Source organism: Cariama cristata, unplaced genomic scaffold (genome assembly GCF_000690535.1).
Source record: "Cariama cristata isolate BGI_N322 unplaced genomic scaffold, ASM69053v1 scaffold6646, whole genome shotgun sequence".
In the NCBI taxonomy this organism is placed as follows: domain Eukaryota; kingdom Metazoa; phylum Chordata; class Aves; order Cariamiformes; family Cariamidae; genus Cariama; species Cariama cristata.
In genome coordinates this window covers 179,646-202,862 of record NW_009621475.1, presented here as the reverse complement: position 1 = coordinate 202,862, position 23,217 = coordinate 179,646, and the positions used below count along the sequence as shown (strand labels likewise).

General features: G+C 40.5%; 1 protein-coding gene across 1 annotated transcript in view; it reads left to right on the top strand.

The window, feature by feature from the left end:
• HMBOX1 (homeobox containing 1) overlaps window positions 1–23,217 on the top strand; it is a 60,859-nt gene that overhangs the window by 7,491 nt on the left and 30,151 nt on the right. The window contains exons 2-4 of the mRNA XM_009701972.1: window positions 5,657–6,136; window positions 8,105–8,190; window positions 17,678–17,788. Of these exons, the coding sequence (XP_009700274.1) occupies window positions 5,657–6,136; window positions 8,105–8,190; window positions 17,678–17,788 (677 nt within the window). The remainder of the gene's footprint in view (window positions 1–5,656; window positions 6,137–8,104; window positions 8,191–17,677; window positions 17,789–23,217) is intronic.

Genomic DNA, 23,217 nt, shown 5'->3' with positions numbered 1-23,217 from the left:
GTTCTGAACACTTTGGCTCGAGCCCACATCCATATTACGCAGATTATATTAAATATAGGTCTTATATCAAAAAGCGCAACTGGTTTTGTAAGTCTCGAGCTTTGCAGAGCTTATTAGATAAAGCAGTGAATTCTGATGGAAATTTGGAGAAGGATCCCTGGAGAAGAGGATCTCTTCAGTGATGCTAGAGTACTTCCTACTCATGTACAGAGAGCAGAAGAGTGGAAAAAATGATTTCTTATGATCATTAAAGAGTCCAGAGCCATTTTCTCAAGTGTTAGAGGTGTTAAGGCTGGTGTCTGGCCTTACTCCCAAATGGGTAATAGAATTACTTTGAACTTCCGCAAGTTCAGTTGAACGTGGCCTTAGCTGTTTTTATGGGATTATTCTGCTGTATTCCATCACCTAGAAAGTTAGTGTCGGGTAAATGATTCTTGTATCTGTGTGGACTTGGGCTATAATAGTAGCCTTGCTGTGTTTTTCCTTACTTTTCTCTGAGACACAGGAAGATAAGGGAAGAAACAGCTCTATCTGGCTGCGTATCCCCACTCAAGATCAGTGCTTTCAAAGTGGGGAGGGAGCCCCGTATCTAAAGGGTGAAATTCATACAAAAAAGAGGCTAAATAAGTCTTGGTGATATGACAAGGAAAAGCAATGGTACTGAGAGCAATTATGCCCCTAGACAGCCTTTGCTCCAGAAAGGGGCATTAAAAGTGAAAAAGAGTGATGCTGCATCTGACTGGTTGAGACCTGCTGGTTATTTTGTATCTGTGGATTTGGGAGGGAAAATAACTTCTTTTTTATTTAGCTCCTTATAGTTCTCGCTTCTATCTGATATTCGGGTACCTCAGGTTCCTTTTGGATGAGCCGCAAAAGATAAGCATAAAGTTTTAAGGCTTTATAGGTACCAAGAGGCAGTAAGTGGAATTGGACCATCTTACCTGGGGTGTGACTGCCAACTTAATGTAAGAAATGTAAATAAGTTTGATACTTTAAGCTACCATTTTTTTTTGTCAGGATGTAAATAAACTTGATTCGTTTTAAGGGCCAGGTTCAGTTGTTAAAAAAATCGGTCAGTTTTAGTTTTGAGCTTAATTAGTACTTTGCAAAGGTCTTGTTTTCAAACTTCCAGAGAGAAAAATGCATGGCGATTGTCCCTTAGTTGGCTTTCTTTTTCAGGTATCTCCCCAAGGAAATTTGACAGCTCATTGTAACTAGTGAGAGTTTTGTGAACTGATCAGAAGATAAAGCGTGTGATTGTAAGCTAAGATCTGCTAGTGTTGAGGATATTTTGCTATACTGGCAGCAAAGTTTGCCAGAGTTTGACTACAGCAAAGCAATCAGTCCACAGTCTTTGTTCTCAGGAAAAGTATTTGCTATCTTTATTTTCTCCTGCACACCCCCAATCGTTCTCCTTGCTCCTGTCTTGTTTTACTTCTTGTTACTTTTGCAGTTGATTGTATTTCACAAGAAAAAAGAGGGGGAAGCAAATTGAATTATAGTTAGCCAGAGGACTTCAGGAGGATAAGAGGCTCTTACAGCAATATGGGGGGATGAAATAGTAGAGAATATCCTTTAATTAATGAGGTGAATGAAATTATGATGATTCTAAAATGGCTGATTTAGTTAACTGCTTTGTAAATTGATCTTTAAACAGGGTAAGTTTATTAAAATATTTTAAAAAGGGAAAATAACTGAAGCCCTGCTAGAATAACAGTTCTAAATAATGTTACTGTAGTTATTCATTAAAAAGCAGTAGATAGTTGGCAATGTTGGAACATGTTCAATAATACCACGTTTTGCAATATTTGTTTTGGGTTTTTAATGGAAAATTCCCAATTCCTGCAGTTTTTTTCAATACATAAAACTGAGAGGCATTGTTTCTAGATCTCATGGTTGTGTAGAAAAGCACATGAAAATGTGAATAGGAGTTCAAAAGTAAGACCACCAATAAGAATTACGTCAGATGCAATATATGCCGTGTATGTAAGTATGAGCAGGACAGTTATTACATCTGTATATGACATTAGTGAGACCAGCAGTGAGACAGTGTATCCGAGTTTGGTGTTCTTATCTTTTTAAGCATTGAAAAATTATACAGAAGTTGTCTAAAAGGGTTGGAGGACTAGAAGAATACTTTGCATGGACAGACAGACAGATCATTGATTTTGGTTTTGTTGTTGTTTGTTTTTTTTTTTCATATTGCCAACATTTTTCCAATGATTGTGTTAAACGTAATGGATTTAATTTGACAGTAGGTTTGCTACTCTTAGGTTACTTTTTGCAAGCCTTTTAGAAGCAGTCTACAGATTAAGAGGACTCTCTAGAGCACAAGTTGGAGGTCATTGAATATCTTATTCTTACAGTAGAGGATGGCCTTGTCCAGCAGCCCTTGCATCCCCGTGCAATTGAAATTACTGCACGTGCACAGCGGGTCCCCACTGCATCAAAGTGGGACAAATTGGAGGCCAGATCACTTTCCCACATACAGCTGTGTACAACAGAAGGTCAACCGTTTCTCTTGCATCTAAGAACACTGCAGTTCATTACGTGTAATTCACTCGTAACTCACTAAAGGATACTTAGGATTTGCTGAAGGATTATGTGTAATTCACTAAAGGAGATTCCTTTGGCCTGAGAACCCAGATCTAGAAATTCAGCCCTAGCATCTCAGACAAATTGGGAATCACACCCAAATTTTAAAGGGAATAACTGGCCATGGCCACAAACTGCCAAAGGAAATGGTGAGTTCTGTGTTGCTTGACATTTTTGAAGCCATCTGGAAAGTCATGCTTTTGTCAGACGTGAGTTTTTGGGTTCAGGGGCTAGAAGGACAAAAGTGTTGGGTTTCTAGGTCTGTGACAAATGGGAGATTAAACTCGATAATCTAAAGTATGTTTCAGTATTAAGTGTTGAAGAGTCAGTAAAGTAGGAATTTTGAGTAGAGGTAATTCTGGATGGAGGTTCTGGTTCATTAAATTCTCCGGTTCAACAAAGTACTTGAGCACATGAAACTTGGTGTTGACAGATAAATGATTCAGGAAATGGTTACATTAGAAATACGGTTAAGAAATGCCAAAAATGGGTTTATCTCTAAGGAAAGGCAAGCTGGCGTATCTAGTGAAAGCCAACTCAGGGCCAGATGTTTAAGAAGAGGTTTTCTAGTTGAAAACCATGCTACTTGGAGCTGACATGGGGGGGCTTTCAGGCTGTACAGGAGTTTGTGATATGAGTCAGTAAGTCAGTGTGACACTTCTCTTCTCACAAAGCTTGGAGAAAAGGATTGAGCAGCCCTGTCTCCCTCAATGCAGAGGCCAAACCTAGAACATGATGTCTGTTTCCAAATGCTCCTTGAATGTCTCTGTCTGAGATGCGACTTCCAAATTTTAGTTGTTACAATTCCAGTCAGTTGCTAGTCTACTGCTGCATTGGCTGCTGTGCCCTCCTTTTAGTAGAATAATCTGGGTGCTTGTCTTTTAAATTTTAAAATGGCTCATACGTTTTCAGTAATCAATTGGCCAAAGGACAGCACATTCCTGTTGGACTGAAGCACTTATATGGCTTTAGTCCGTCTGTCTTCTCACATAGTCATTTTCTTGGATGGGAGTCATCCCCTTGCATTGTCCTCCTCCCTCCTTCTCCCACGTACACACTGTTGAAACAATGAAAGGGGCTTAGTAGCTGCTTGATGAGGCCAAAGATAATGAGCTTCTTCTCATTTCTGTATCTTCCAGGCTGTAAGTGCCATTTTTGTGGATTCATGCATCCTGGTGTTGTAGCACCATGTCTGTACATCTACAGTCTAGCTACAGCTCTACTAAGCAAGCCGTTTCTCAGTGCGGTTCTTCAGCCCCAAGGCCACTTCGCCACATCCATACTACCAGACGCTCTTAGCCTTGAGACTGAGTTGCTGCATCCAGAGTGTTTGAAAAAAAGCCTGCAAATCGGTCAGGAGTGCACTGGTTGTGCTGGGCCAAAACTGTGCCAAAGACAGTTACAGTGATTTAATAAGGCTGCAGACTACTGTGTGTAGATGCTACAGTGCCTCTTCCTGGGCACTATTTAATTTACTAGTGTTGACATGGCAATACCCTCTGACTCAAGGACAGACCTGTTCCCATTGCCTTATCGGGTCTGTGTTGTGAGATGTTACTTCCCCGAAAAGATTCCCTTGCTACATTGCCAAATCCTATGGGTTTGGTTTACTTTACTGTGATTTGTGTATCTGAAAAAAGACTAAATGCAGCGATTGAAAAAGTTTTGTCACTGTGGCTCCTGTTGGGGACTTCTCTGTGCCAGAGCAGAAATGGAAATGAGGAGTGATCTTCAAAATTAGTGGAGAGAAAGAGGCAGTCCTGTCCTTGGAAGATCTATCGTGACAGCCATCATCCCCCTTTTCGTTTTCATAGGGTTCTTGGAATTCTTACTTAACTTTCCTGAGGCTGCTGTCTGTCTGCTCTTGCTTGTAGGGATTGTACATTAGTTCTGTCATGTCTCCTGGAGTTTGAGTGATCTCTTCACCTTGCACTCCTCCAGGAATTGTAATAAACTCTTGACTTATAAGCAGATTCGCAAGAAGGATGGAAAATGCCTTGATCTCATTGCCAAGTTCTGTCTGCCCTCCGTCTGCCATCCCTTCTTCTCAAGATCTTGAGTTCTGAAGGAGGTGATCTTGTCATTTGTATGCCATTTGGATCTGTGATGAGGAGACGTAGGAAGGAAAAGAGATTAAGGGAGGATATTGTGATTTTTCAGTTCCATTTCTGGGCTTTGCAGCAATACATGTTCATTGTTCTGCCACCTTGGGAAGTTTAGGAGTTAAAAATGCTTTTGATGAGCCGCCGTGATGATTGAGTTACACGAGAAGCCTGCCTTTGGAGGGGAAAAGGCTGTAGACTTATTTCTTTAAATGAAAGCTCAGTAGTAATTGGATGTGCTCCACTTTCCTTGTTAGGGCAGGCGATCTGTGACAACATTCCAGGTTCAAAAGTTACTAACTTCAGAAATCTAACTTCAGAAATGGGACTTCAGTCACATCAACTTTGGTCTTACAGGCCACTAGAATTTCCGCTAGGTGTGTTTTCATCTTCTTTTTTTAAGGCAGCAACAAAAAGTTAGGGCAACTTGAACTCTTCATACTTAAGATTCGAAAGAGTTGATATTTCATACATCTCACATCATAACTGGTTAAAACTTCTCCAGCAAAACTCAACCTCTGGCGTTGACCTAACAGTTTTGGAATCTGGGATTTCTGTCTGGTGGATACTTAGCAATGGACAAAATTTTGTCTGAAATCAAGTTGCAGCCTTTATTACTGAGCAACCAGTGACCCTCTGTAGCGGCGGTTTGTCAAAAGCAAAAGGGTACTAACTGCAGGTTTGTTGTAGAAGGTGGAGGGAATGCTAGTAGAAGACAGAAGTGCTGTTTGGCCATTTTGAAGAAAAACAAGCCTTTCTTGCTACATGGTGAGACTAGCATTCATGCGAGGTTGCCTGCTGAGCTTGTTTGGAGGTGGACTGTTGGGCTGCCAGCTGTGTCATGTGTGTGACTTAAGGCTTGGACCAGTATTGATCTTTCCCGCATGTAAGGTACTTCTGTGTACCACAGAGAACTATTGAACTGAAGTATTTGCTTTTACGTTTTACCTTGTTTTCAGTCTGCTGGAAACCATGTCTCACTACACAGACGAACCAAGATTTACCATAGAGCAGATAGACCTGCTTCAGCGCCTGAGACGTACAGGAATGACCAGACATGAAATCCTCCACGCGCTGGAAACCTTGGATCGTCTTGATCAAGAGCATAGTGACAAATTTGGAAGAAGGTCTAGCTATGGAGGTGGTTCCTACAGCAACAGTACCAACAATGTCCCAGCATCTTCTTCTACAGCCACAGCTTCAACACAGACCCAGCATTCTGGGATGTCCCCATCACCGAGCAACAGTTACGACACCTCCCCACAGCCTTGCACTACTAATCAGAACGGGAGGGAGAGTAATGAGAGGTTGTCTGCATTCAACGGGAAGATGTCACCTACCCGCTACCCACTTGCAAACAGCTTGGCTCAACGGTCATACAGTTTTGAAGCTTCTGAAGAGGACTTGGACATTGATGACAAAGTGGAGGAACTGATGAGGTTAGTAGAAGTCTTTGTAAAAAGTTGGGAAAGTCAGAGTGAGAAGTCCCTCAGAAGAAATCTGCATGTTGGAGGACTGCTGTAGTAATGATAGGTGTTATCAAGAAAGCAGGAACTGCTTTAAATAGCAATTCCCCTGCTGGTTCCCTAATGGTCACTATCTCAGTACCTCTCACCTGCCTCTTAGTCTTGTGTAGATAACCCCTGGCTGTGTGTAGGTATCCCACAGTCTGGTTTACTGTTGAAATATTTTTTCCCATGCTGTACTAGAAATTGAAGTTGATGTTAGCGCACTAATTTTCCACTCTACTGTTATTCAGAAGACTTCTGACTGAATGTCAGTTCACATGACTGACTTCTCCTCCACTCCTTCATACCAATTGTATTTCCTTCCATATACAGGGGAAGTAGGGGATCTGCTTGGTTAACGGTTTCCACTGGGATCTGCAGAGCATGTATGTCATCTCTTTATAGTTTGTGGCAGGGCCCAACTGTCTCTGGGATTTACGCAGTCTGCAGATTGGTGTAGGAGAATACAAATAATTACAAGAAGCAGAGGTCTTTGAGAGCCAGTTGTTTTGGTTGTTTTTTTTCTAGACTGACCTTCCTTTAGTTTTAGCAGTTTCCTTTTCAGCATTATGGCAAAGATGAAAGGGGGAGATTATACCACTGAGGATGATGAAAGTCAGCATCAGCGGGCTTGATAACAAACAGAAATAAGAGGAAAGGCCAAATGTCTCAAAACAGTTTTGTTCATAATGTTGGAATGTCTTTTTTCCCCCAAAATTGCAACATTTGTGAAGTATCTATGCGAGAACTAGGGTCCATAAGCTCCAGGATGAAAATAGGTTTGAAGTAGTTTGGAGATTTAGGGTAAAGGTGTGGCCTTTGGGGGAGAGGATTAGAGATGAGCAGTAAGAAAAGCCGATCAACCTCATTTGCTGTTGGCTGCAGGATAGTGGAATAATGCGGGAAGATGGTGAGTATAGCAGCATGCAGGAGTTCCCATTGCTGAAGTTTAATCGTTCCTTTGAGTTTTGGGTTCCTATGCAGTAATTCTCAGGTAATGCTTTTAGTGCTTATTTAAACTCAAACTACTTTTATTTGCAGGCATATGGAAGATGAGTGTTGGGTACAGAAATAAAAATGAACTCACAACATAGCATTTCTTTTGCATTTACATTTGCAAGTTTGAATCTGCCTTGAACGCTGTTTGGGCAGGAGGGGAGAAGAGGCAGGAAAATTTCCAACAGCCTAATAAAGTCTGGTTTTATTTGTCTGCCCTTCTCAGGGAGGGAGGGAGGAAGAGGAGGGAAAAATATGTGTTTACTGCAGTTGAAATCTGCTGCATATCACAGTCCCGGTGCAACCTCCAAATTATTTTCTTTTTAGCAGGGTTTTAGTCCCTTCTGAACTATCTTTGCACACCTTGTAAAAATCGTACAAAGGCTTTAAATAATTGGCACTTATTCATTCAGTGCAAGCTGTGGACTAAGGAAGGGGGTCGGGGCGGGGGGATAGAGGTTGCAAAATCTTTTCTCCTTTGGGTTTTTTCCTTGAAAGGTTGGAGAAGGTTTGTGTATGTATATTCATTTGTGTAGCTAACCATGCAGACCTTGCTATCCTTTATTTTTTATTTTTGTGCCTCATTTTTATGACTGAGGTTTTTATGCTGGTATGAGAGATTTATTCATCCCTGTGTAATGAAACTTTGTGCATTCCATATGGCAGTGCTGCACCTAATATGAATTATATAGGACATGAGTCATCCATTCTCCTGCTAGGGTACTTTGATCAAACGTGACAGTTAAAAAAAGTGTCCACCGGTGAGGCACTTTGACTATTTTAATGCCTGCCTTCCCCAGTCCTTGTCCCCTAAATAAAGGAAATAAAGCCATTTTGCATTTTCAAAGTGCACTTTGGTCTGTCTGTCTTTTTGTGTGTTCTTTTGGTTTTTTGTTTTGGTAGGAGGGACAGCAGTGTGATAAAGGAGGAAATCAAAGCCTTCCTAGCCAATCGGAGAATTTCCCAAGCAGTTGTTGCACAGGTAACAGGTAAGAGCTTGGGGAGTCCTTTCTTCGTTTTGGGAAACTGTGTCTAACGGCCTATCTATGCACGGTGCAGATGTTGGAATATTGCTTGGCTTTCTGCATTGCAGTGCAGATCTGTCAGCTTAGTCATGATAATGTATGCCTTTGATTTAAGACCCATTGTCCCGCACATCATGGAACTTCCCTAGTGAATCACTTTTTCTCTTTTTTTTTTTTGTGGCTTGTGCTTGCAGATTTTATTTTACAGCATTGTAATAAGCCCAAAGTTCTTATCTTAAAATGAGAACGATTTTCCTTAATTCTTAAATTGTTTGTTGAGTGTGGCAAATAGATGAGTATCTGCATCTCTGTGTATGGAAAGAGAGAGATATAATATGTATTTGTATTATAAAATGTATATGAATAGTCAGGAGACACAGCTATAGCTGGTACTGCTACATTGAGGAGTCCAATTATGATAGTTTGAAGTTTTTCAGTCACTTGTCTTTGAGTCACGATTAATGAAAATCAGATGTGGGGTTGAAGGGATGACCGTATTAGCTCAGATTTTACCTAGAAGAAGTAGTTCTCTCTTTGCCCTCTGCCCTGTGTCTTCTCTCTTTTATGTTCAGGACAAGTAAACAGACTGCAGTGCTATCACTTCTGCCTTAGGTGTGTTTCCAGAGCTTTACACAAAGAGTAATGAAGTCTTCCTGCTCCTCCATGGGTGGGGTGCTATTAGTTCTCCTTTTCAGGCTCACCCTGCTTGTCCAGAGCAGCGTAGCTGGTAGCATATTTAGAATCATAGAATCATTTAGGTTGGAAAAGACCTTTAAGATCATCGAGTCCAACCGTTAACCTGGCACTGCCAAGCCCACCACTAAACCATGTCCCTGAGCACCACATCTACACGGCTTTTTAATCTCCAGGGGTGGGGACTCCACCGCTTCCCTGAGCAGCCTCTTCCAGTGCCTGACAACCCTTTCCGTGAAGAAATCTTTCCTAATATCCAATCTAAACCTTCCCTGGTGCAACTTGAGGCCGTTTCTTCTTGTCCTATCACTCGTTACTTGGGAGGAGAGACCGACCCCCACCTGGCTACCCCCTCCTTTCAGGTCATTGTAGAGAGCTATCAGGTCTCCCCTCAGCCTCCTCTTCTCCAGGCTGAACACCCCCAGCTCCCTCAGCCGCTCCCCATCAGACTTGTGCTCCAGACCCTTCCCCACCTTCATTGCCCTTCTCTGGACTCGCTCCAGCACCTCAAGGTCTTAGGATGAAGACTGGATGATAAAATACAGATAGCTCAGTCCTGTGTTATACCTGTAACATTTATTCATTTTTTAACCCAAGCTTGAGTAAAGATCTTCAAGTAGATAGTTTTTAAGGTTCCTTGATGACTAGGAATGCCAAACCAGCAGGAGGGAAGTTGTTCTTTTCTCATATTTCCAATATTTGAAATGTCATACCCAGCCATCTGTCTGGGAGATCTGGGTTTGCAGACATGCTAGCAGTTGAGGTAGGCAGACAGAAACGGGTGCTTGAGCTGTGGAGCCAGGAATTCCTTCCATGTCTCCAACTCTTCTCTGTGATCTTAGGCAAAATTACTTGTCCGTCCCTGGTTTCAATTTAATCTATAAAATCATGAGATTAACATTTCATGTAACTCTAAGGAATGTTATTAGCCTTATCAGATGTTAGCAGTAGTACCTCAAAAATTAAATGCCAAGTCTGGTTGCTTAAATTGTACCTGAACCCTGAAGTTTTGGTAGTTAGTGGGTCACTCCCCTGCTTCTGTGCAATCCTTGCCTGAATATAGTCCTGGACTAACCCATCTCTGAATTAACCTCTGTGTAGTACCCTTCATGTCTACCAGCAAGTCAAACTAACTTCCCCTTGAAGAGAAGTAATGCGAAGAGGAAAAAATGTTGCAGAAAAGGAGTCTTTCCAAAATGAGCCAGCGGTTTTTTTTGGGTCAGTGGGACTACTTTATGCAGGGCCGTTGAATCAGAATCACCACACCAAATCTAAGACAGTCTCTTATCACTAAAAGGAACTGATCTAATTATAGTTAGCAAGGGGTCTCGGTGCCTGTCTTTGATACCCCTGCGGGCAGATTGTAGGAAAGTCAAGATCAGTCTCTTCACACCTGATCATTTTGCTCCTTCCATCCTCAACCCTACTCTCTTGGATTTCAGTTGTCATTAAGTTGGCATTGTTTGCCTGGCTGTTCCTCCTGTGAGTAAACAACACCATCCACTTCATACGCGGTTGACTTAAGTTTCACACCCATCCCACTCAACCCTCCTGTGTAACATGGGGGGGAATCCAGCATGTACTCACACAGTGATCAGAGAAGATATTACTAGATGTCTCTTTTGAGCCCATCGGGGGACAGAACAAAGACTGAACTAATGGTACTGTGTTATTATCTTGTTTTCAAGCCAAATCAATGGGAAACTGGGTAGATCTGAAGGTTAAATGGCTATGTCTATTTGCAGCTGACTCAGTAGAGTTTCCGTGGTCCTTTCAAATAAGAAAAGAAAGTGGTATTTTGCATGTGATGCAGTTTTTGAAGCAAAGATAGCTACAAGGCTTGCTCTGCACTGTGATGCACCAGTCTTTTCCTCGCACTACTCTTTACAGTTGAACTGTGTCATCTTCCATATGCTTGATGGGAAGGTCTACGGGAGCTGATTCATTTTAAATATAACCCATAGCCTTGTGTAAGCAAATGGGTAGTACTTATGTACCACTATTAAGTACATAGTTATGGCTTATCTGAAAGAAATAGTAAATCTCAGAGGTGTTTGAAGGGACCAGATAAAAGAGTGTGCTCAGCACTACTGGGAGAAGCATCAGCTTCCTTTCAAAAGCACAGTATGGTGAAGAGTGACTGAAAATAGCTTGGGACAGAGATCCAGAGCAGAAAGCCTGTGTCCCAGGGCTCTCACTTCCAGAGTAGTCTTAGGCCTGATGAGTGCTAGCTGACTTGCATATTCTTCCGATGTATTCAACATCCCTTCGCATTCAGCTATGAAAAAGGCTCCGAAGGAAGGCCTGGAAGCCACTTTTAGTTCATTCAAAAAGCAGTCTGTATAGGCAGCGGTAATACTTTGCAGAATATATGATCCTAAATGGTATCACCTCAGTATTTATAGTCTTAGTGGTAAAGCTGTTCTGTAAATAATTCGGTAAACAGGAGGGAAAAATAGATAAATAAAATCCAAAGAGTGGTCAGTAGCAGATGACGTAGGGGAGGACCATAAGAGTGAAATAATACCTTTCAGAATACTGTTCAGCCTCCAGTGATCCAGGTCTCAGGGTCCTCTTTATTATATTGCACGTCAAAGTGGAACCCTGTTCTGGCCAACGAAGAGGCTGTGAAAGAGCGTGAAAAGGGGCAATTCTGGAAGAACAGGTCGGCAACCCACAGCGGCTGCTGTAGTTACGGCCTCCATCACTCTTCGTTGTGGTACAAACATAATAAGCTGTTTCTGGAGGCTGCCGTGCAGATGTTGGGCATATTTGACTTACCCATCCACTGGCTACCACCCTGCATCAGCTGAAAGTCATTTGTTTAGCACTTGCAAGAAATGCAGAATAGTGTGACCTCAGCTTTTAGCATTCATCTCTTCTGCCCCAGGAAGAGAGGCAAGAAAGAAATGAAAAATTTATGGCTGGGTCTGTGCAGAAGGAGAGTTGTTTGGCTTGGCTACCCATGCTGTCAACTTTCTCCTTTCAATCTCTACCAATTTCTTTACTACTCTAAAAAATTGTGTGTGTGTAATGGGAGGGGAGAGGGGAAAGGAGTAATAGTGCATCTGAGCAGTGATGTTAGACTTTTAGCTAGGAACCTAAAACTTTGCTTCCTTTTCTTAATTACGGCGGGGTTTGAAGTTGGCCAAATTGGACATACAAGTGATGAACTTTAGCTAAAGCAGTATGTTTGCATGTCTTCAAATTGCAGGTCTTGGATTAGCTCATCGGAGAGTGTAATGTTTCCCCAGTGCTTATGACCATATTTGTCCCCATTCTGTATCTTGTCATGTTCTGTCCTTGGTGCAGGAACCTCTACTGCAACTTCTGCGCCTTAAAACTTCCATCTTGCCTTATTTTCCTAATTCTTCAAGCCACTTGGGACTTTGTTCAGAAATATATTTCTCCTTTTTCTCATCTTAATTCTAATATTGCAATGCACTTACAGAATACATGTTCCTACATCAGCCACAATCCTACAAAGCACACTGAGCAGCCTTGTATTTACAGACTCTGCAACAGTAAACGGCTTTTGCTTTTGTTTTTCCTGTGCTGCAGTGCAAGTGAATGGGAAGTGATGGAGTGGGAGGATACGTGAGAGAGGAACACAGAGCTGAAGGTTAAAATCAGCTGTTTCAGTAGAACAATTTTTTAGGCTCTTAGTCCTTGTAAAATTACCAGAAAGTTTAAAAGTCATTTAGATAATGAATCTGACAGGGAAAATTAAACCTGGAAGACATTCTACAGGGCTGCTTTGTATACTGAGAGAAGAGGCAGATTGGAAAATAGTAACAGAGTATTAAATGGTGACTTGAAAATAAAGGAATGATTGATAAGGAACAAAAACCCAGCATAACACTTATTAGTGCTGGTCCTAAATACAGGAGCTGCTTTTTATAGAAACTTTTTTAATGGTGTCTGTAATAAGATAAACAAGAAGCACTTGGGTTGGGCTCTGTATAAATAATCTCCTACTGATAAGAAAAATGACAGTATAAACAGGAGCTAATAATAGTTCCTGGTGAATTTCCTATCTTGTTATTTGAAGCTCCTTTTAACATAGCTGCAGCTTCTGAGGGGTAGGTATTTAGCCCTGCATGTGGCAGGTGAGATGCCAAATTTTTATCAACAACAATTTGAAATCGTGTGCTGCAATTTGCTTTAATTGCCACCAGAATTGTGTCTGGGTACCAAGTAAGTTACGGTCAGGAGGCAAAGGGTAAAGAGATAAATGTAAACTTATTAAGAGAATGCTGTCTCTTAGCTTCCAAATGTAGATGGAGGGCAGGGGAAATGTTTTCAGAAACTAATGTCTTTTTCTTACATACTACAGTTAAAGGAGACAGGGAGAAGTATACATAGATCAGCCCTTTGCAGCCAGGCTAAATGCTTTGATGGATGATGCCTCTGGAAGGTTTGGAAATATTACCTTTTCCATTTTTTACACACAAGGAGTGGAGGAACAAAAAAACTTTGCTTTCCTGAGGTCACAGTGGAAGCAGTTTGTTGCAGAGCAGGAATTTGAATTCAGATTTCTCAATTGTTAGGCTAATACCATAAAAACTAAACCACCGTTAAAAGAAATAATGAACAACAATAAAATGCAGAGGTCTTTTTTTAAATACATCACACTGGAAAGCTCTATGTGTTCAGTTCTACTAACCTTCCCAAATATTCTACTCGTACAATTCAGCCCTGCGCTACTGTCTCTGTCTTAATTGATATGAGATCTTCAGGACTTAGATTTATCTTGTGCAAAACACACACTGCATTTAGCCTGGTGGAGAGCAGCCTTGAAGCACTGCTGTAACATAAATAAAATCCCTTAAGGTTTGGAACCTACACTCAGGGATGGTGAGCAAATGTAAATACAAACAAAAGTGGAACTTAAGTAGTTCCATTGTGAAGGGAATTCAGAAAATTACTGAATTGCTGATCATCTGAGATGGCAAGAAACTGGATTTTGAAAAACATTTTCCTTCCTTTTTTTTTTTTTTAAAAAAATTATGACAACACAGGGAAAGATTTGTTTTTCTATGATTTTGATCTTTGCAGGTTTTCTGTAAGCAAGCTTTGCTAATCTCCTAAATCAATAGATGTCCTTTGCAAGCATGTATTGTATAAATCTAAAATGTTATTTACAAACCAAAGAATTAAAAACAGTCAGTTACTTCCTTTCCCAATCTGATGTGTTCCAGGTGCTTCTAAAAATCTCTCATGAAAGCAACATTAAAGAAACGGAGAGTTGAGTCACTGAACAAATCTGTCTGTGAAGGTGAAAAACAGTTACCAAAGACTTGATGAATAACAGTTTTGAGGGCTATGAGCGGATTTGTACTGCAGATACCAATTGCCTTCTCTTTGTGATCCATTTTACTGTTTCTTTTATGTATTTGAAAGGGAAACTTTTTCCCAGAATAATTTAGGTAGGAGAGAGTGGGGCTGGCCAGAAGACCGTGCGTGTACTGTCATCTCCATTTTGTTTATAATTAGGAAGTGTAACCTGCTATTGGAAGGAGTGACATGTGACACAAGAAATCAGCATTTGAATTGCTATAATCCTTTGTGTTTACCGCTTTTTTCGATATTTTCTGTGAGAAAACTAGTTCTGTTCATTACAATGTGTTCGTGTCCCTGCTGATGCTGAGCCCAGAGGATGGCAGTCTTCCTTGAGGTCTGTGGTTCAGTTTGAGAGTGAATTTCCTCAAGACAGCTGGATTTTCAGTACTCCAGAGAACGTCCTTCATTAATCTGCTTCTGGCAGCAGGATGATTTCTTTTTTCCTGCCAGTGCAATTTCCTAAAGTAGCATGATTACAGACAATGTGACAGGATGGTACTGGTGGTAGTACTACTTGTTGTCCCTATGAGTCAACTGTGTAAAACTCACTTGAGATGCAAGAAATTCTGACGTGACAATTTGGGGTTTTGGGTTTTTTAATTGAAAGGAGTGAAGGATGGGTTTGTGATTAAGATATTGTACTGGGATCTGGGAGATCCCAAATCAGTTCTTCTGCTACGGACTTTGCATGTAACCTTAAATTGGTCAAGCTGTTGGAATATACAGTTTTGGGGCCTCTAAACCAAGCTGAGGTACAGATGAAAGATATTTTGTATCTTAAAAACAAAAAGAGGAGGACTGGAATAGGTAGATGAAACCTTTAGGAAGCTCACCTCTCATTACAGATCTCTGAAACAAGGAAAGAGAATAATAAAGAATAGAGAAAGATTGATAAGAAATGGGACTTAAAAGGGTCTTCTGGAGGTCATTCACTGCATTCCTGTGACCAAAAATGAGATCAGCTTCCTAAGCCATACCTGACATGTTATCTGGGTTTGCAGCATTGCTGCGGAAGTCTGCTAGCCAAAGAGCAAAATGGGCTGTGGGCTTTTTGGTGATGCAAAAACTACTATGGACCACAGTGCCATTCATGAGATACCATAGTCAAATAATAACGTACTGAGAATTTATAGTGCATTCGTTGAATCTGTACATCTTGGTGTCCTTTACAAAGCTCCGTTTTGCAGAAGCGACTTTATAAACTGTAAGGACTCACAATGTGTCAAATGTTGACATGGCAATACACAGCGTGAATCTTCTGTCTCCTGCTCCTTTGCTTTGTCTCGAGCACATTGTCTGACGTGGCTAACGTGTACCACTTTATGAGAGTATCAGGCGGCCTCTTGAGCAGAATTTGGATTTTCCACTATATGACTCTTGTTGAAGGTACTTAATCTCTGTTTATAATTTTTGTCTAATAATGCTTTGCATTTATATCTTACGTTGTTATCCAAACACTCAACAAGCACTAATTCACTGCAATAAGTGTAAGTGGACTGTAGTAAACAAGTAAATTAACGGTGCAGTTACCCATTGATTAATAGGAGCCATGCAGCCAAAAGCAGTGAGACACAAACATTTGTGTCCTGCAGCACTGAGTTAAAGAAACAGCTTTTATAAATCATAATTGTAGGTGAAAAGCTGCAAATTTTTGAAACTTGGTCTTTTCACTGGTGATCAGGCATCTAGATTGTGTCATTTCAACTAGACGGAAGCCTTGTTTTGGGCCAGAGAGTTTTACCAACTTACACTGACTTCTCTTGATATTAACTTGTATGCTTCCACAGTTACTTGACGTAAACTTGGCAGAATCTAAGGTTTGTATTTGGTTGAATAGTTCCACTTCCCTCATAGTATAAACTCAATTGTATATCCCAATGTGGGCCCTGGGGGTAGTCAGCTCTTGGCTGCCCCAGCTGTATCTGAACTCTTTCAGTTGTGGAGCAAAGGCAGTCTGTGGGAACGGGTGTTAAGAAGATCAGTAGATGTACGAGGAAACAAAACCAAACGAAGGTATGGTTTGTGGGCAGAGCTCTGTTGAACAGCAGTAAGCTTCTGTACTTGAAACAAAATACACCTGCCTGCCCCTCTTCCCCAACACAATTAAAACTTCATAGGCTCTGGAATTCTGTGTGAGGAAGAACAGCGAAGAGCATAAACCCTGTGATTTTAAAAAATCTGGTTGGAGTAAACCTACCTGAATATGATATCTGAGAGTCAAGTTGAATCATTCTAAAGTTAACTAGCTTCAGTATTTAATGCAAAAAAATCCAAAACCAACCACGTAGTAAGAGTCCCGTATTAGAAGTGGTAATATGATAGAAGTTAAATATGATTATGAGATCTTATAAAACCTTGATGCATCTCAAGACAGGAGAGGTAGTTGGGTTTCCCTGTGAAAACCCACCTTCTACCTTCCTCAGTATTATCACTAAGCAGGTGGTGGCACAGGCAGTGTTCAGCAGTTATTGTTACTTGGGGCACCTCCTAAAACTTTAGGTCTCAGCAGAGTTTAGATGTTGTTAACCGTTTCTAATAGCTGAAGAGCCTTGTGGAAAGCACAGAGAGTTCTGCTACCTGAAGTACTGCTTCAGTTACGCAGCAAACTATGTATTTTTTTGTATTTTCAAATGAACCTACAGTTTACCTCCTAGTGCACTTTTAAACCTCTTGCTTTATTTGGTTCCTCTCCTAATAACTTCTTTTCCCTTTCTGCATTGATCCTTCATTCAGTGTCATGCTTTGGAAATAACTGTATTAACTTCTAGAGGTTTTCCCCCTTTTACTGTTTTCTTGGAAGTGTTGCCTTAAAAACTCTGGACCTTTTTGTCCCTAATCTTGCCTGGATACCTAGAGCTTAAATCCTGCTTTGCTGACAGACAGCTGCCCTTTCTGTTTTGATTTCTGGCTGTTGTTATAGCTGCCAGTAGTTGGCTTGCTCCATTTCTGGGCTGATTTGATCGATATCACATAAACTGTTTCTATGTTAATCTCCCTTCTTATTCAAGCATTGAATGATAATGATCTAACTATCATTATGTGTATATAATAGTGGATAAGAGACTTGTTCCCATTTCACAGATGAAGAAATTGAAGAATCAAGGAAGTTGTAGACAATTCAAGTCAGTGGTAGATTTGGCTTCCCAATTGTTACCCTCTTTCCTTGTAGGTTGATTGTGCTGATTCCAAGATGTACCTTGAGTAAGGTTGAAAATAGCAACAGGGAAAAGTTAAAGCAGTTAGGGACAGGGCGGGGAATTTTGAACTCTATTTTTTTCTGTGACTGAAACATTATGAGGTCCTGGGCTTTGTAAGACAACACCTTTTATCAGTATATAAACTACTTTAAATGTTTTAAAAGGAACAAGTTTCTTTTCTTCTTTCTCTCTTTTTGTTTTGTTCTGGTTTTTTACAGGTATCAGTCAGAGCCGGATCTCCCATTGGCTGTTGCAGCAGGGGTCAGACCTGAGTGAACAAAAGAAAAGGGCATTTTACAGATGGTACCAGCTTGAGAAGACAAATCCTGGTAAACAAATACAGCCTAAACATCTCCTGCTATTTTATTTATGGAAAAGAAGCTTTTTGTTGCTGCTTTTTATTATCACTGATCATTTATTTCTTGGTCTGGTATACTGAAGAGGTGTTCTGTCTGACAAATTTACTTTTTAGGAGAGTAGGAACAAGTCTGTGCTTTGCTTTGCTTTGCAGCAAATGATCCAGAGCTGACTCATCCAGAGCTGTCTGTCCAGCTCCTCGGTCATGGTTACTTGCCCTGTCCTCCCACCACTAGCTAACTCTGGGAATCAGAAGCAGTCAGTGAGGCTGTAGTCAGCTAACATGAAATATATGCTGAGGCTCTTAAGAATGAACAAATAGAAAACATTAATAACAGCTGCATAATATAAAGCTGCAGCAAAAAACCCCCCACATTTTGGCGGAGAGGAACTTTGGGAGAACTTCATAGGGTTTTGGGCTGGATCTCGAGCTTGTGGATGGGATGTTGATAGTTACAGCGATAAGTTGGAGATGTGTCTCTCAAATGCCACCTGCTTCTCCAAATCTTAAAATAGATCTTAAATATAAAAAGAGAAGTAAAGCTCCTCATTATCTTTAACTAACCAGCAATCTTCAAAATCATAGTTGAATTAATTTCCTTGCTTGCATTGTTCTTCTCTATAGATTTTGTTTGACCACAATTCTTATTTTTCCCCTTAGCGGTTTTATTGTGAAGATCAAAATATTTACGTTTAATTTCCTTTAAACAATAGCATGATTAAATTAACTGTCTAATTGTTTTAAGAAAGTTAAGACTTAGGCTCTCTAATGTGAACTTGGCTTCAATATCTAGAATTCTACTAAGAAAAATTCCAGTGAAAACAAATCCTCAAAACTTCTGCTTTGTGTGTAAGCTGAAAAGCAAGAGGCTCCAGCTGTCAGTTGGCCCGAGAATACTTTAGCTTAAAGTTGGGTGGGTTCAAAACCACAGCCAAGCCTGTCCTTTCTGTTAAGCCTCTAGAAAATTGCTTTAAAGAATGAGTGCCAAGGGTTGTGAGGTGCTGACAAGCTGCAGGGATCACTGAGAAGCCTTGATTTTGCAGTGCCTGGAATTGTGATCAGCAAAGTTACTGGATATATCCATTCAGTATCAGTTGCTTTGAAAGCCTCTAGTTGTACATTACTAAGTAACTCTCAGCCATTTCCCTTTGATGGAAGATATTGCCTCCAAAACAGCAGAGAGAACTAGAGGTTTTCTGGAAGGTGTATTTTGGAAAAAAACCCAAAGTCCTCTCCTAATGATGAAAACTCTTGTGTGGATCTTTCCTATACCCTTGCATCTTTTCTTTCCAATATCGTTGGAACCTGTTTAAGAAATAGTATTCTGTGCTGGTATAAGAGAAGCCTTGTCAAATTTAGCACTAAAAATCTTTATTTCTTCCTCTTAACCTTCTTTCTTTCTTTTTCCACAAGCTCACATGTTTTTTTGTCCTCTCACTCTTGAGAAGTATCTAAGGAAGGAAGACTACCAACACTGAAGGTTCTGGCTTAAATTGAAATGAGTTGACGTCAACCTCTATTTTTCTGATGCACTGTCTTACTGAGGTCTTGTTCACTTTTCTTTATACACACATGGAAAATTTCTTGAAGAGTGGTTGGTTGAGTTTAACCTTTTTTCAGATAAGTGATCTTATACAACATTTTTAAGAAGCGTGAAAGGCAAAATGGCTCCTCTGCCTATGCCAATGGGCTGTTTGGATGCACTTAAATTCTCTTTAGAACCAAATAATGTTTGGTTTCTTTTTAGAGACTGAGGTAGAGGGAGGAACCCTCAGTTTTCCCATAGCTGTTGGAAAAGTCTAATTGAGGAAGATGGTTGTGTTATTTATTGTAGGATAATCCACTCCTTTGAATTATTGCCATCTACTATATTGCAGGTCAGACTGGCCAGCCAAAAGATAACTAACATGCATATGGGCGAGCATATACAGTGTATTAAGGAGGGTACCAACCTTGTCCAAAGCATCTTGGATTTAAATTACTGTTATAAAAACAATTTGGAGCCTCGGTTTTGGATACTACTTACCATATCCTGTGATTAGTAAACTCGACTGGCTGTTCTTTTGCCTTCTTTAGAGTCAGAAAATGAGGAAATCAGTAGAGCCTCTGGCCATGTTCACAAAGAAGCGATGCCATCACTGCACTCTGTAGAGTGTAAAAGATTGTCCTCCTTTGAAGAAACGTAAGAAATTAAATGACTGGCATGTGTTTTTTTCTATTCAGTCACTTATTAGGAAGTGACATTCGGCTTTTTGTTTTCATATATCCCATCTTTTCCAATTCCAGCTGCTGGGAATAAAATCTCAGTCCTTCTCCTTTGAGTGATAGAGTTGGGTGTCTCTGCACAGAAGCACCTACATATTTGAGTTACCAATGGGCAAAGTGAGGCCTTTGGGAACTTCTTGTTCCCCCATTTCTTTAATTCCTTATTTTGGAAAACTGGATCTTCAGAGTAAGTCCATTTTCTGACTGTTTGTGTAGTAATGGAAAGAAAACTTTTGCTTAAAACCGAAACAGTTTTGAAGGACTAGGGCACCAGATACAATCAATGTATGAACTGTAAAGAAAGAATAGTTGTTTCATGAGGAAAGGACTGGAGATCACTTGGCAGTTTTTCTGTGCATCTCTTGGCAAATAATTTCACCTTTGCACCTCATTTTCTCATCTCCTAGATAAAGATGAGACCGTTTCCCGTGTATGACTTGCCTGCCTTGCCTGTGAAGTCCTCACCACAGGAACTGTCTTTTACTGTGCTTATACATTGCACCCAGCTAGGAATTTCTAATAATATTGGGGACAAAAGATGATTTGTAAATACATCAAAAGATATTTTATTTTTCAAATGTATAATGGTGCTATGTAGCACTTTAAATCATCCACAAGCAGTCCTGCATCTGCTAACCAAAGAACTTTGTTCTGTGGAGCCTTAGGACAGTTCTGAGACATTGCTCTTGGAGATGTTGCTGCTATACAGAAGAGATTTGGCAGTTCCACCATGTTTGTTATTTGCCAGCTTGCTTTAGCCTCTTGAATATGCTGTTTGTTGTTCACTTGGTTTTGATTGCTTATTTGCATAGGTACTTCCTGTATTTCTCCTGTCTTTGGTGGCGGGTGTTTAGGCAACAGCAGACTGGAACATTGCAAGAGAGACTTAACTCATGGATCAGAAAAAAACCCCACTTTTCCTACTGTATGCAATAATCTTGCTCAAAAATTTCTTGATCAAGATTTTCCTGGTAGAAGTGATGTCAGAGTCAATAGCAGTGCTGTGAGTTCCAGTGTACTAGTGATTGTAAATTTTTCTGGAAACAGTTGCCAATTGGAGTGAAAGGCAGTTTTTTGTTGAAGGGAAGAGGTCAGTGCTAAATGCTAGTGTTTAAAAGGTCTTTAATCCAATTAATAGGGATGCTTTTAATTTAGATCAAGCTTTTTTCAGACAGGCACCATGTCTCCTGTGTTTTGTAGAGGACTGAGAGCATTTTGGTAGTAGATAAATAGTATATATTTTTCAGAAGCCAGTATGTGAGTGCGTAGAGTTCTATAATGTAGTGATTCTTTTTTTTTTCCCCCCTAGAGCCCATAGGTTTTAAATAAATAAATATTTCTTTTTACATTGGTAGTTGTTCACCTGGTTAGTTGGGCTGGCACTGGGTCTTGGGCAATGTGGAGAGTTTGTTATGGAGTAACTTTAGCATGTCTCTTGCCTCTGTGTACTGCAAACTGAAGCTAGCACCTAGAAATGATGTGTTGAATTTACAGATGGATACAAACTGCTTCCATTTAGGCTGGATATTTTTTTCTGCTAGTCTTCTATAATAGGAAGGCAGCTGTGGTCACCTTGGAGAAAACAATGTGTTCTTCCTCCTTGAACAAAAGGGAAAAAGAAAGGTAGTTATTATCAAGATGTAGCATCTCTTGTGTTATTCCCATAGCAGTTCTTGTTTTTAGATATAAAAGAAAAGCCTACCAAAAAAAAAATCAGGGGCTGGATATCCCGTGAGATTTGCACTGGAAATGTATTGTTGGTGATTTACTTTCTCACAGAGCTGCAGAGAAAATAGTCCCTGCTCTGATCCTTTCCATCCAAGCAATGAGCTATGTAGGGAACCTTTTGGTGTGCAGGCTGCTGATTCAAATCTAGCCTAGCTCAGTAGTAACTGAAAGGTGTTTATTATGTGATGTTGGGTCAGCCTGCCTAAAAATATAGTGTGACATCTGTTCTTATCAGTATAATACATGATAGGTACTTGCTGCAAGGCTTGCTAGTAAATGGTTTCTTGGAGCTGGGAGATGGCCTGAGGCTTGCTCCAACCATTCTGCGCATCGCCCCTGTGTGGCAGGGCCTCCCTGAGACATGTGATGTGGATCAGCAATTGCATGTGATGCTTTTAAGAGCAACACTTTTTTCAGGATAGTGTCTGGGATGTGCTGAGAGAAGGCAGGCTGTTGCCATGAGGAATTTTGAGTACAGAGAGTGAGCTGCATTCCAGCTGGACAGCGCTGCTCTTGCCTTCTGTCCCCAAAACCCACATGCAGCAGCCCCAAAGTCATACACCCCACAACTGAGAAAATGTTGGCTTGCACAAAGAAAATTCTATATTGTTGCAAAAGGTACTCGGCACTAGCAGGTAGTGAGAGATGTCGCTTTTCATTTTACTCTTCGAAAGGCGTTCTTCCCAGACGGTTCACCTCTATACCCCTTACAGATGTCTTGCTTTTTGATGCATATACTAAGATAAAAATCTCATACTGCATTTGCTCTGCTCATTCTGCTCATGAGAGAAGTTTCACTTCTTAAAAGCTGTTTGAGGGGTTTGTAAAAAGAATCTGACCTAGTAACTAGGATGTAACTTACTAAGTCGTAAAGAAGTGCAGCTGAGTGGCAAGAAGATTGCAATGAAGCATTGGAACACCAGAATAAATGGGATCCCCAGTGCTCAATTAATTGAGGAGGATGAAGAAAAGCTCCATAGTTACCTTATCAAATGTGGCAGCGGTGCATATGTCCACTGCTTTTACCACTCATCCATTGAAGCACATTTTGCGCCTCTGTATGCATTCAGATGCTTCTGTCTTTATGTGCGTGCAAAAACAGTGGTGAGTACTTGCTTGTAATTCTCAGCATACTTCTCTCTTATCTGCTGCTGCTATCGATGTCACCCAGTAGAAAGGAGAAATAGGTAGATTGATCTAGCAAGGCTACTAAAACAAAAAAAGCATCTTGCATTCAGTGAGTGAACATATCAGTAGCAGGAGCAAATTTATGCTTTAAATGCAGATTTTCTTCCAACCTTTGTCTGAAGAATCTCAGTCAAATTTCATGGAAGTACGCTGCTTCTCTTACCTTGATGTTAGGCATCAGTGATATTCCTGTACTCTCCCTGGGAAATTAAGTCCTCA